The sequence below is a fragment of the Eleginops maclovinus genome, chromosome 15, assembly GCF_036324505.1.
Source record: "Eleginops maclovinus isolate JMC-PN-2008 ecotype Puerto Natales chromosome 15, JC_Emac_rtc_rv5, whole genome shotgun sequence".
NCBI lineage: Eukaryota > Metazoa > Chordata > Actinopteri > Perciformes > Eleginopidae > Eleginops > Eleginops maclovinus.
In genome coordinates this window covers 3659199-3673453 of record NC_086363.1, presented here as the reverse complement: position 1 = coordinate 3673453, position 14255 = coordinate 3659199, and the positions used below count along the sequence as shown (strand labels likewise).

General features: G+C 40.1%; 1 protein-coding gene across 1 annotated transcript in view; it reads right to left on the bottom strand.

Annotated features, from left to right (window-relative positions):
• The window catches only part of scara5 (scavenger receptor class A, member 5 (putative)), a 65165-nt gene that overhangs the window by 20768 nt on the left and 30142 nt on the right, over positions 1 to 14255 (bottom strand). Inside the window, exons 4-9 of the mRNA XM_063902331.1 lie at positions 12585 to 12784; positions 11942 to 12120; positions 11704 to 11830; positions 11388 to 11556; positions 5542 to 5622; positions 2810 to 2917 (exon numbers count right to left, since the gene is read on the bottom strand). Coding sequence (XP_063758401.1) covers positions 2810 to 2917; positions 5542 to 5622; positions 11388 to 11556; positions 11704 to 11830; positions 11942 to 12120; positions 12585 to 12784 — 864 coding nt within the window. The remainder of the gene's footprint in view (positions 1 to 2809; positions 2918 to 5541; positions 5623 to 11387; positions 11557 to 11703; positions 11831 to 11941; positions 12121 to 12584; positions 12785 to 14255) is intronic.

The window sequence follows — 14255 nt, the reverse complement described above, 5'->3', positions numbered from 1 at the left end:
CATCTTGTCTCCATTTATCCTGCAACACATTTGAAGCTCTTTACACAACTAACTTGTCAGTCTAACAATGTTTAAAGCACCAAGCACCTTATACTGATATTAGTTGCCCAATCTTATTTTCCATGTTCTTCTTCTGTTTACTCCTCACAAATCAGACCATTGTTAAATCAAATTACAATCTACAAGCTGCTTTTCAACAAAACACTTTTTCCTCTTGCATGTGTTGATATGATTCACCAGTCAAAATAAACATCTGTGTGTATGCAGTTTCACACAGGAGGGAGGTTAATGTACTCGAGTACTGTACTTCTACTATAGTATTTCCATGTTGTGCTACTCTACGCTTCCTTACCACTATAGGCTATATTTTGAAGGCATTTATGTGCGGTGGGGTGGCGAAGTCCATAGGGAACCCGAAGGTCAATGGTTCAAGACCGAGGTGTCCCTGAGCAAGGCACCGTTCCATACACTGCTCCCCGGGCGCTGTACGTATGGCAGCCCACTGCTCCTAACAAAAGGAGCAGTGGGCTCTTCTTCTCTCTCCACGTGTATTCGAAGCAGAAGATGGTTGCTTTGCAGATTTACATTGTGAATAGAAAATACAAATCAACCAATAAGATATGATGAATGGTGCAAGATTAAAGTGACTCATACTTTTACTTAAGTAGGGATTTAAATTCCAGGACTTTTACCTGACAAGTGTGACTTAAAATAAGTACAAACACCATGAAGTGACAAACTCAGAGTCCTGCAAGAGCATTTTTAGTCCATATGTATCTGTACCTATTTTATTTTATTAGCATGGGATTACCCTGGGATTTCTGATTCTGACACACTAATGAAAGAATCTATTAAACAACAACAACAACAACAACAACTATATCATTCACCAAAACTAGAGGGGAGTCTGGTGCAGAGTGTAGAGCCACAACATACTTTCGCTCAAACCGAAGACAACAGATCAATCTGGTCCAAAGTTTTGGAGCTACTGGCCAACACCAAGACTCCAACAGTGGACACTTGAGCCAAAACCAACGTGATCAGCAACAGCTGCTGGCTGAACACACACTGTGAACGTACACACACACACACACACACACAATGACATGCTCACACCAAAAATCTCATTTGTCATGGTGATGTTTTTCCCAACAGCACTGTTGTTATGGTTGGCACTGAGGGGCTGGTGATGCCAGAGTGGAAATATCAACATGTCGGGGGGATTATGTCGATATAGACGGGTGTGGATAAATGGATTAATGGATAGATAAATGGATGAGAACATGGAATCAAAGGCGGAGCGAATCAGAAAAATAAATAACTTAACTGTAGCAGTAAGTCATCAAGTCCTAGTGTGATCAAAATATTTTCTATTTCAAAAGTTGGCATTTTATTCCCACGTCTATTTGGAAAAGTTGAACGCTCATGACATAGAAATATATGTTTATAGTGTGCAATGGAAAACTACTGGGACAACACAATGGTTAGGATGCTCCACATCGAACATGATAGTATATTCAGCTGTCCGGACACTAACGCTCATCATGGATTTTGCATGATATTTGAGAACAAGTGGTCTATTTGGGCCCTATAAGGGGCAGTAGGCTTTTTAAATCCTCAATGGACTTACTGATTCATCCATACATGACTTTAAGAGGCCCTATTATGCTTTTCGGGGGTTTCCCTTTCCCGTAGAGGGTTATAAAGGGTGCTGTGCAAGTCAATGGTCTGCAAAGGCTGAAAATCCTCCTTCCAGAATGAGATTTTTACATCACTATGTATCACTCTACAGCACTACAACACATTGTACGTGATAGGCTAAGGGGCGGGACATCTCTAAGGGGTTGACCAATCACAACAGAGCAGGCCAGACTGGGCTCTGGTTTTCAGACGGAGGGTGAAAAAAAGGGGGCAGTATGAGCAAAATAAAGAACTTTTTGAACATTAAAGCATGGAGACATGTCACAGCAGAGGAAGAAAATATAAATAGGAACCTGAAAATGTGCATAATAGGGCTCCTTTAAACTTCTTCTATAATTACATGGATCATTTAAACCCTAATAGCTATTTAGTTTTGATATTTATATACTAAAATATAGATATGTTGCCTTAAGTCTGTGTGCCTTTTAACTCTGACATAGGCAGAATTACTGACTGTAAGTTAATTCAATTCCATTTTCCCTCTTGGATATAGTCTTTTCTGCTCAAAAACATACAGAGCTGTTTATTTTGCAACGATTATGCATGGTCAAATATTTTCTTGCAATACCTCATACATTCAGCTGATTTGATTAGTACAGACAGCTGTTTATGTGGAATAAATATAAGCAGGCACGGCTAGTTAACAACCAGCTTCCAAACATAAAAAGCAAAACAAGAGCCACCTGTTCGATGTGTAAAACGTGTGAAAGATCGGGTCATGCCGGAGAATTCCTGCAGAGGAATTTTCTACTAAAAAAGTCAACATCTCCAGCAGCCGTCTGAAATGATTTGAGCTGTGAACGAGTTGACAAGATTCAGCTGTGAGTTGTACGAGACTGCTGGGAGTAACATACTCGTACTTCTGACTTGTGAATGATGAGCTGTAGGGTGATTTAATATGTGACTCATTTATAGAAACTACTACTGTTCCCCTATAAAGTACAAAGCATGGCGGTTATTACATAAACTCTGATTGTTATAATTCATCTGTGGTTCGATGTCTGGATTGGCGTTCTTGGCCGTGACGTCAAACAGTTATTCCCCTTTTCTAGACTTTAAGTTGTAGTTCTGACTATATAAAACATGTATAGATTTATGAGAGACATACCTCTAGGACCCGGTTGTCCGATGTCTCCTTTTTCTCCGTGAAAACCGTCGACTCCGACAGACCCTTTTATTCCCCGGTTGCCCTGCATCCCTTTTTCTCCGCTAAACCCTGAAACACACAGAAATACAGGGTTGAACTCAAAAAGTGATTATAGAAATCATTCTGTAGAAGGAAGCTCAAACATAATATGCTGCAATATTGTTCATGAGTCTTTCTCAAAGCGCATTTACTATCGTGGTGGGCTTCAAGGGTAGAGCATGTCAGGTGTATTCATTACTTGACGTTAAACTTTAAAAGGTTAAAGTTAAAATGTTTTCTTAAAGCTGTTTTCTATGCCCAGAGGTTTTAGAATAACCGCTTATGTAGGTTGAGAATGGTTACACTAAATAAACCATTTTAGAAACAGTGTTTAATACGCATTTGAGGAGGAATCCATTCAAATGCATACATGAATTACTAGAGTAATCAATATAAAACAGGCTTTGTATTAACATTAATTAAGAAGTGATTAAGGTTCACTTTAACTTGCAAAATCATTGCAAGCACACACCATATAGCAACTTGAAAATAAAAGGTTATAATACGAGGGATTCTTGGTACATTTACAAAAATCCTTCTTTTCTTCTTCCTTGCCTTGGCATAAATGAGGGGAGACATAAAGATGTTAGAAGTAATGCTCACATTGGTCTTTTACTTCTAAATATATAATGCTTTCCACTGGAAGAATAGCACTTTCCTTTATTCTATTCCATAAAAAACAGATTCCCTGAAAAGTTCCACCCTGTTGCTCTCATTGAGGACTTGTATTTACGGTACGCACACTCAAACGTCTTAAAAATGAAACGCATCATCGACGTACGAGGCACAGACTTTGTCAATACTCGATTTACTCTGATTAAAGCTGTTGTGACCACACAGAAACCTCATTGAAACAATTACATTGACGGCATCAGGAACAAAGACACAAGACATGCGGATGATGGATGATGTTTTTCTGTCTGCCGTAAAGGGTCAATAACGCTCTCGTCATAAAAACTCCTTCGGGGAAAAAATGCAATCAATCACATTTTGGAAGGAGTGCGGAAATGTTCTGTGTGTTCTGCAGGAAAGTCAGAAAGGATTTTCAGAGCCTGAACGTGATGACATATGTCTGGCCTCGATGTAAATGGAGTAATAGAAGAACATGCATGCAATGCTTTATAGATATATTCTGTAACCCTGTCCATAGCATGGTATTTGTAGCATCCAAAAGACTGTCAGCAGAGAAATATCAACTTTCAAAACGGGGTTTTTTTCCACGTTGGCATCGTCTCAGAGTTACACTGGTTTTCATGGACGTTTGTATAGTATTGAGTCTGGCTCGGATTTTCCTCAAGATCTTCTACATTGGGTCACTTTCTAAGAAAATGGATGTATGTATACGTTCTCCGCAGGTCTGTTTCTGATCCAAAACCAAGTCCATAATTCCTGACCTGTAAAGACCTCAAGCAGGAGGCAATTAACCTGAATTAAAGTGTATTTTTTCCATAGTAATGACTACATTTCATCACATCTAATCTTGTTTTACAATAAATAAAACCTGTCAGAGAGATTGAGTATCCCTTTGCTTGAATGCTGTTTTTTGAGGGCTTTTTACTATTTATTTTTCACAAATAAATGTCAAATTTAAGGAAACAACAGCTCTGACGCATCAAATAAAGGGCTTACTTGTAGCGTATCATTTACAAAACTTGACCAAAGCTTGATGGAGGTTTGGCACAGTGTTCTGTTTTGGTCCTCTGGGAAGTTTCTATTCAATGTTATGTTTTCTTGCTATCTATTAAACAGGCGGTTTTCCTACAGTAAGACATTAGTCTAATTCACTTTTTCTTGGAACTAAGCAATGGTGGGGGGTTTCCTTCCAGCAGAAAGATAATGCTTCTTGGAAATGTCATGCAGGAGCTGCAGTTCATCGGCCTGGGAAAGTGGGATGGATGATGACAGGGGAGGAGCGAGGGGAAGAGGTACCCCGCTGGAAGGGGTCCAAAAAACATCTGGTTTCACATTGCAGTATCTTACAGTATTTAAGATAAATAGTCATCTCATGGTTCTTGGGTGCCAATGCTGTCTGGATGAAGGTTAATGTTGTGGTTTTCGGTGAAATCCAAAGATGGATGACCCGTCCCACTGGCCCCCATCCGTCCAGAGTCTGGGGGTTTTGTTTTCGTAAGCGTATCTATATGACCTTTTTTATTCTCTGTGCTCAATGCATTAGTTATACAAGTGAGTGTAAACACGAACGCAAAGGTAATAACACAAGTCTGTTTCGTGTGAAAAGGTAGCATTTCATGCCACTCAAACCTAAAGACCGCTTGTGTAGAAAAGAAGCATTTGACTGAGAAGACTTGGTGTTTACATAGAACATTTATGGGACAGGTTTATGACCGACGGCCTGTAAAACCATCCCAAAACACCAGGCGATATTGGAATTTTTGCATCTTTGGGTTGTCATGTATGAAGAGGAAATAGTTTGGACTCCCAGAGATACCTGATCTTCAATTTCCTACGTAGATTATAAAGATACGAGTGATACAACTTTAGACATTAAAGTGGTGTCAACTTCTAACTTAGCTCTTTGCTTGAGAACACATAAGTTTCCCCCAAATTCTCTACTCAGCAGTTATCCTATCGTTGGTCTTACACCATTTTTATTCTACTCTATAACATCTGGATGGTACAGTGGTTGTACCCACCTCTCAAGCCTGTCAGTCCTGGAGCCCCGGGGTGCCCTATTTGTCCAGCATCTCCCTTATCTCCCTTTGGACCCGGAGGACCTGTGGAGAGAAACAAAATGATGGTCAGAATTGATTAGATCAAGTATGAGTGACATTATGCACACTTTGTCATTGATTGTAGATACCGCATACAGTACATTAAGTTGCAGTTTTAAAGGACGATTAAATGTTTTTAAAGGAGATGAAAAGATCAAACAGTCAGCTTAGATTGCTGGTGTTTTATAGGTTTTAGACTAGATTTTGATGCATACACGTAATTCCTGCTTTACTTCTTACAGCATGGTATTCTCCAAAGAACCAGTCAAAAGTTACAACACTGTACAGTTTTACAGGTTTTGACAAAGTAGGATGCATATCATTTTATTCCATTCACTTTCAATTGACATCAAGATGTTGTTACTCTCACTGTACTTCCTGAAGACTAATGGAAGCTCCACCCAGGGTTAGTCAGGATCTTTATTATTGCAGCATGTTGGAGCCCTTATCATGAAAAGTGTTGCCAAAGACAACGAAGGCAGGAGCCGTGTAGCTTATCACTCAAAAGGGGAACAAATGGAAACAGATATGAGACGATCAAATGAGCCTAATTTCTGCAGAAAAGGATTTTATCAGTGTCAAGAAACGCTTGTCATTTATTGTGATTCATTATAGTTCCTGCACACACACACACACACGCAGTGACATGGCAGCCAAAATGTAGGCCAAACTCTGTCTTACAACTGGTCCACGGATTCAATCCAAAGCGTTTATTGTACTTGGAAAGAGGCGAAATAGTGACCACAATGGGAACCACATGTTCAACAAGGTGGACCGCAACACAGCTTGTGGCAATGCTCAACAATTCAGAGCCTGTTATTGTCCAGCAAATGTCCAGCGCTTCAGATCTTTCAGAGCCTCCTAATGCTGCAGACTGACTGTGCGATACGGATCTGCCTGCAGCGGCACTTGAGCTTCTACACAACTGGACACAGTTAACTGGTCAACACAGGTCACAAGACTGTGAAAAGGTCACATTAAGAAGGGAGGCTAGGTGTCTACTATCCCATCTGCGTATCGGTGTGTGTGTGTGTTCCTGTAATGCTATTCTTGTGAGGCCCACTAAGAAGAGTTGTTCAAAGTTTGGACTCCCGTTGAGATAATGTCAACTGCAATGAAAAGTTGATTTATAGCAAAACAATTGAGATTAATTTGCCGTTGTTTAGAATAAAATGCCAAACATTCCTCCCTTCCAGCCTCTTCATTGTGCTTCTATAAACTAAACACATTTAGGTTTTGTAGTGTTTGCTGGATGTAACTTGAAGAAAACAACTAGGCGGTCTTATCTTGTGACATTTTATCTTCTGACCTGAGCTAACCTTTGCTCCTCAGTCTTAACCTGCTACAGATCCTCTGCACACTGTTGATTGGACTTCTTGGACCTATAAACGGTCTCCAGCAGTCAACAATACAACAGATGTGGCAACAACAGTCTAAACGAAACAAGGTGCTGAATATAAAAAGCTATTTACTATGCAAGTGTTTGTGCTTGTTACTAGAAAAAAGGAGTCAGGTTTTCTGGGTATTGGGTTTTTATTTTTCCAAGGCGCACTTGAGCATTTAATTTGAACAAGGGCTAGTTTATGCATCCAATGTCCTTCAGGGGAATGTGATGCTTGCACCATGTTCTGTCCAATTCATGTAATAGATGTTTCAATTGGGAACTGAAACGATGTCTGCAGGACCATGAACTTCTGCACAACATTTCATGGCAATCCATCCAAAAGATGAGAGTTTCAGTAAGATATGTTCGGGTCAGGAAAGGTCAAATACAAATGTCGGATCCCAAGCAGACCTTGTCCTGCTGATTGAGACGCTGTAGTTCTCTCATGTTTCTTCGTCTACATTATTCAATCAACCAGCAACTCTATGGTCACTCCGTTGGTCGTTGTTAAAAAGTTCCCCACCCTTTGGCAGCAACAGTTTTCATTCTAGGAGGCAAACATTTGGCTATGTATTGGGCTATGAAGGTGTGTGTTGGGTTTCATGCCAATTGGCAAAAAAGGGATTGGAGCAGCAAGAGGGAATTACTGACAACAACCCATCTCAAGAACTGTTTGTTGTAAGACTTGTAGGAGTAGCCATCATTTGAAACCCAACATTTCTCTCTGAGAAAGCTGGACACATCCACTCCAAAGTTTACTCAGATCAAGTACTGTCTGGAAATCGTCTGCTTTTTTAAATTATTTGTATGTTTATCTCGCTCAGCTTTGGACAGTTCACCCTGGTGGTCCTGTTGAACTTGCGTCCTCCAAAATAGTTTGTTTTAGCACAGCTTCATATTATTAATCTCTTGGCTTTTACGGGATGTCTTCATTCAGCTGAGAGTGCTTCAACAATAACAAGCCCAGCGGCCCCTTCAGGAACATCTGACAGCGCCAAGTCCAAGAATACAACACTAGTGTCGAGTTTAGGCATCTCCGTCCAACATTCATTCAATCTAACGCCGGGTGGAGCAACAGGGCAGCGAGGCTTGTATTTTCATATGTCAGATGTAAAGGGGAAGATAAGAACGGGTTTGTTGAAATACATCAAGATGACGAATGACGCAAGGCATTATCGAGGTTTAAGTTATTTGAGAGTACAGTCACTTTAACAGAGAACAGATGGACAACACTGTGGTCATAAGGAGGCTAACCTGTTCAATGTATGTCCCTAATGTAAGAGAGCAGGGGTGTGTTTAAAAGGGATTTACCCAGAGGGGATTTAGAGCAGAGTGCTTTGGTTGGACAGATACTGTTACATTACGGTGTTGGCCTGGATGTAAGACAATATTTATTTACCTATTGACCCTCAGAGACATTTTAGAGTATGATATTTCCTGAAGACATTAAGATGTTGGAATCTAGATATACATTTGCCATGGAAAGTTGAGACTATCTATGAGGGAAAAACAAAGGATTTTTGGGGAAACGCATAAATATTCTAGCAAATGAAAGTCAACTAACACATAACACTTCAATGTGAGTGTGTGTAAGCCAGGCGGGACTGAGCTATAGGACTCTTAACGAGCAAAACAAACACGCCACTCAAAATGTACATTAATTGCCATCAGATGACACAGAGGGCTGTAAATGTTTCCAGGCCTCGGCTTTGCTCGACTCACAAAACATGGCTAACTCAGCAGAAAGTCCTGCAGATCAGCATTTTTCAGCAATGACAGATCTTCGATCCAAAATCTCTACGCGTCACTGATGCTGTATAAAAACCCCCTTGGTGTAAAGTCACTTTTTCAATGAGACTTGTTTGTGAAGTCGTGTTATTTTCTGGCAAAACATGGACGAATTACTGTGAATAAGCCTGAGAGGAAAGGAATCTAAGCGAGTATAGTTTTAATTAACGTAAAAACCTTGAAACCCAGGCTGCATTTTCTCAGCAATAATCAACATACTGGTTAAAACATTCTTAGGGTGTGAGTTTGTTGTGCCTAAAGTAGTTTTTGTTTTTATAAAAGCAGTATATCAAATGAAGATGTGAAAGTGACTTGTTGCAGTGATGAACCTACAGAGAAATGTTGTTGTAAACATTAAAAATCTAGATCAAGTACTAAAGAAATATAGTAAATACCAAAACAACTGAAATTCTATGTCAATACCAATAAAGCTACTTAAACATACTCTCCTTTGAAAACTCATGAATTGCATTTTACAAGATAACAATTGAACACCTCATGATCACATAAGTACAATTGACCTACGCCTAATACATGTTAATTGAATACAGCTTTAACTTAATCATTAAGTAAATATAACACCTCATCTCACTGGCAGCTGACTGCTAATGTTAGCTAGCACAGAGTTGTTGTTTTTGACCCTGAGTTGGTCGAGGGGTATCTGTTTGAAATATTTACATCAGCAGAGAGTTTGCCGTGCACACATGTGATCATGTCTGAGTATTTTGCCACACATTACATCAACTCTTAAAATATTAAGTGTATAAAAGATGTAAATGTTGGTCTCTGGAAACCCACATGTCTGCTGATAAGACACAACATCGATGATTACTTATTCATTATTGAGTGAGAGTGAATTTTTTTGGTAACACCTGGAGGAATCACCGTGAATAAGTTTGAGAGAAAAGGAGAAGACATGTCTGTGTAGGCTCATGTAGCATTTAGCAAAAGTGAGTGGTCTTTATAAACTTAAAACCTATGAGAACTAAGCTACATTTTGTAAGCAATAATCCACCAACCTGAAGAGTTTTAAGTGTCTCAAATATTTATATATAATAGCAGAATACCAAATGACAATCTAAAAGGGGTTGACCACTTATCTATAGATCAACCCTTACAAATATAAAGTGCATTCAAATAAATTAAATATTGGCCTTTGGAGTAACTATACAACCTCTAAATGCTAAAAGCTAACGTTGGCTAGCTCAGAGTAGTTGTTTTTGACATTGTTCATGTAAACAGATACCTTGGTACCAATTCAGAGGGTTTGCCGAGCACACACGTGATCATTTCTGACCAACTAGCTTATCAAAGTATTAAGTGTATACAAATAATGGAAATCTTTATATGTAGTCGCTGATAAGACACAACACCGATGATAACTTATTCATTATTGAGTGTAATGAAAAGCACTTGAGTAATTTTCCCTATCTGGGCACAGGGTTGAAAACCACCTGCAGGAGTAAAAGTCTCAAGGCCACATTTCAAAGCAGCTTCTGATGTGGCTTTTGATTAATACAACACGTAACATGTGTGGCATGAGCCCTGCTGTGTGAGTCACAGAGGAATTAAATGCAAATAAACTGAATAAGAAGAAAAAAGAGGGGGAGGAAGGAGGGGTATAAAGGGAGGCACGAGAAGGGGAACAGAACAGAGAAAGAATAAACATGGATAGAGATGTAAAACTTTTCTTGGCGAAGGTGAGTGCCAGCTAACAACAAACAAATGAACTGCTGAGATAAAACTAATGACAGAGCTGGGTTTTTTTTTTTTACTCTGGATCTTTCGTCTAAATTTAACCCACAATTGTTTCCAGGTTGAGGGGAGACGGCATCCCACCCACATGTGAAGCAGACGCAAAATCAGGGTCTTGTTCGGTTTCAGTTGCCATCAATCAACGCGGGCCGAGTCCCCTGCCAGCATTACATCACAGCATACCTATTCTGATTTAAGTAAGCCAGGGAAGTCATTTGGTGCCCGTGCAGAGGGAGTTGCCCCATGTCGGGACTAATCAGATCCAAACAGATTGGAGAAAGAACATTCAGGGTTTCTCAATACCCCGGGTTACTAATCCCACGGTGTAAAACCACGTTTTTGTCGCTTGCGGTCAATCACACTGCAGAAATCTATTGGCTCAGACCCGCTAGCACTATCTTTTTGCATCCGTCTTTCATGTATTACTCTACTTGGCTGCACACTACATACTTCCAAAACATGTAGATGTCTCCATGTGCTTTTGTTTGTCTTTCATGTGGGTAGTTTTTCCACATGCCCCCATAAAGTCCGTTCTTTATCTGTAGCCTGTAGTCTGATAAAAATCTATTTAGCCTCGTTCTAATTTGGACATCTTATTGCCTTTTGTCCTGCAAATCAGGAAATAAATGCTTATGAGACAGGCTAACAGCTTAGCACAGGGGCACTTAGCATTTAAACCAACAAGAGGTGTACTTGGACTTCTCAAATTCCTCTCTAGTGACACATTGAGGCCAAAAGGGAACTTCAAATTGCCTCATTTGGGAACAAGCCAAGTGCCGGTTAGATAAACGTTATTCTTTTGCCCTCAGAGTCACAATCTGAATATTTGTTCTTGACTGACCTTCGAATATGGTGAAGTTCTTCAGAGCCAGAGAGTGCTCCCAGTCCTTCAGACGCAGGTCCTCCGTGATGGTGTTCAGGATCTCCATTTCGTTCCTCAGCTCGGCCTCCGTGTGGATGTGGGTCACCCATAAGCTGCTGGTGTCCTCTGTGATGTTGCTGATCTGGATCTGAGGAGCAGAGGAAGAAGGACAGGGAGTGTTAACACCTGCAGTCTTCATCAGTGAGCTGCAGTAAGTAACAGGATAACCTGTTAAAGCTCAATAACACACAATTTAAGGACATGGGAAACATCAATGTGTAGGACTGTTATGAACCTGTAAGTCTTGTATCTTCAGGTGGTGGATACTGATGTCATTGCTGAAGGTGTGATTGACAGCTCCTACCGTCCAATTAACCTCGTCCAGTTTCTCTCTCAGCCAGCTCACCTGACCTGAGGTTTCCCTGAAGGAGAACAGAAACAAATACCCTTTAATTCTAAAGCCTTCATTTGTGATGTAGTTACACTTTCATCTTTTGGAAGTGAGCATCTTCACTGTAATATAAAAGGTGTACCTGAACAGGAGGTCCTGGTCGTGGAGCCAGGTGGAGGCTCGGGTCACCTCCACGCTGAGGCTCGTCAGGTTCCGGCCGGTGGAGCTGCTCAGGGAGGACAACCGGTCGTCCAGCTGCACCAGGTAGCTCTCGGACTGCAGGGAGTTAGACTGGAGGTTCCTCAGCTCCACCTCCAGGCTCTGTGGGTGACAGAATTCAGAAATATCTTCAAGTATCACTTATACATTTTATGGTGTATTAGGTCCATTATAGGTATAAAAAAAAATCGTAATTTATTCCAAGAACAACTCTGTGATTTAAGTCGTGAGTTCACAGAAACAGTCAATAATCTCTGAGGTTATAATGTCACCAAATTGACAAGAAAGAACTTTAGTTTAACCTATACATTATCTAAAATGCTGCCGTATATAAACACATTTACTACTTAAATATCACAGTTAAACAGCATTGGTTGTTATTATTAATAAGCACATCTCTAGAAAGTAAAAAGTGCATTAAGGACCTAAAACTCTATTACTTACTGTCATTGAATACCGTGTCATCATCACCACTATTCATTTCCTGTAACAGTTCCCAGGTCTTTAACCCTGCCCTGTGAAATCTCTCTCTCTCATCTCTTATTACTTTTTGTCTTGTGTCATACCTTGAAGAGGATCTCCAGCCTCTGCAGCCAGTCACTGTGATTCTGGAAGAGGTTCTCCAGTTTCCAGATGTTCTCCAGCAGGTCGGCTTTGGTGGACGGCTCGCCCAGGGTCTGCTGCAGCAACTGAGAGCGCTCCGACATCCGGGTCACGTTCTCCATCAGCACCTCCTGTCGCTGTGAGGACACCTGGGAACGAGAGACTGGGGAGGGGGGTGGGGGAGAGAGAAGAGAGAGTGAGAGATTTGTTGATTCACTGATCCCCTCAAGTCCCCAAATCAAGTATCATTAACTATCAATCACTGCCCTCAGCTGGACCGAACCTGGATCTCTAATGTAGAGCAGATGTCCATCCAGTCGTCGGCACTAATTTCGGTTGTTTATCTTTTCCAAATGTATTGTTTTGCTAAATTATGACCTAAATATTTTCACGACTTCAAAACCATTTTCCATGGCTGGCTCACTTTGATGTTTTCTGTGTTTTACTGAGAACTCATTGTGGAAATTCTGTCCTCACTTTGGCTGATGTTTAAATTGGCCCCTGCATGTTGCTGTGCGTCCAATACCTGCAGCAGAGAGAGCGTTAGCTGCCTGCTTTATTAAAGATATGAGGTATGGACTCCCAGGGATGGAAATTAAACTACTGTAAGAGCTTTTCACAGGAGAACTGCATCTCAGAAGGTACTTTTATACGTCTCCAATATTGTACCTTTTACTCCACTTCATTTATCTAACAACTTGTCCTTCTAGTTACTGTACAGTTTACATTTTGCATGAAGATAAAACATATGATCAGCTTTTAAAATACAACACAGTTTTAAATATGAAACCTTTTTATTAATATTAACATGTTATGATATGGGTGGTGGTGGCAAAGTGGTTAGGGGCTTGAAAGAAAGACCAAGTGCTACCTGAGCAGGGGACCATTCCCTGTACTGCTCCCTGGGCATTTTTTCTAAAACTAGATCCACCTTGCTAGAAATGTAAATAAAATCATTGTTAACTTCTAATTATTATCAGTAATCATCAATATTTATCATGAAGCAATTAACTGCAGAAAGAGTTCTTTTATTTTTGAAAATACTGAGATTTTTTAATGTTTTTTTTGTAGTTTTTGCAAGAAGATAGGATCAGTACTTATTCTACAAGTGGGAATTCCCAGCATCTTGTTGTTTACCTTAAATCTCTTCATGAAATAACAAAGATGCGCATTTTGTGTTTCTACCATCTTCTTACTATCATTTACTTTATGCTCATTTGACCTTAAAAAACACAAAGAAACAACATGTTTTCAGTTAAGAGTTTGTGGGAAAACAAGGTCTGATCCAGTTTAACGTATTACTGATGTTCTTCTTTATCTTAATTACATTAAAGAGAAGGACATTTTGAGGGCGTAAACACAGAAATCTGAACAAAGATAGATAGAATCGGAGAGGGACAACATGTTTGTGGAGAGTTCTGGGACAACAAGATCTGAGTTTATTTAGCCGTTCACATTTGAAGACCTATTACTGATGAACCTTTCCTCCCTTGGTTTTGGCTGTAGCTTAAAGACCACTTCTTCTTTCCTCTGTTCTCCAGCGTGCCTAATGAGAAAAAGCTCTTCAGTTTCATGTTATGTTGAGAGCAAGTTGCATGGTAACAGCTCGATAGCCCGGGAGATATTTTGAAACC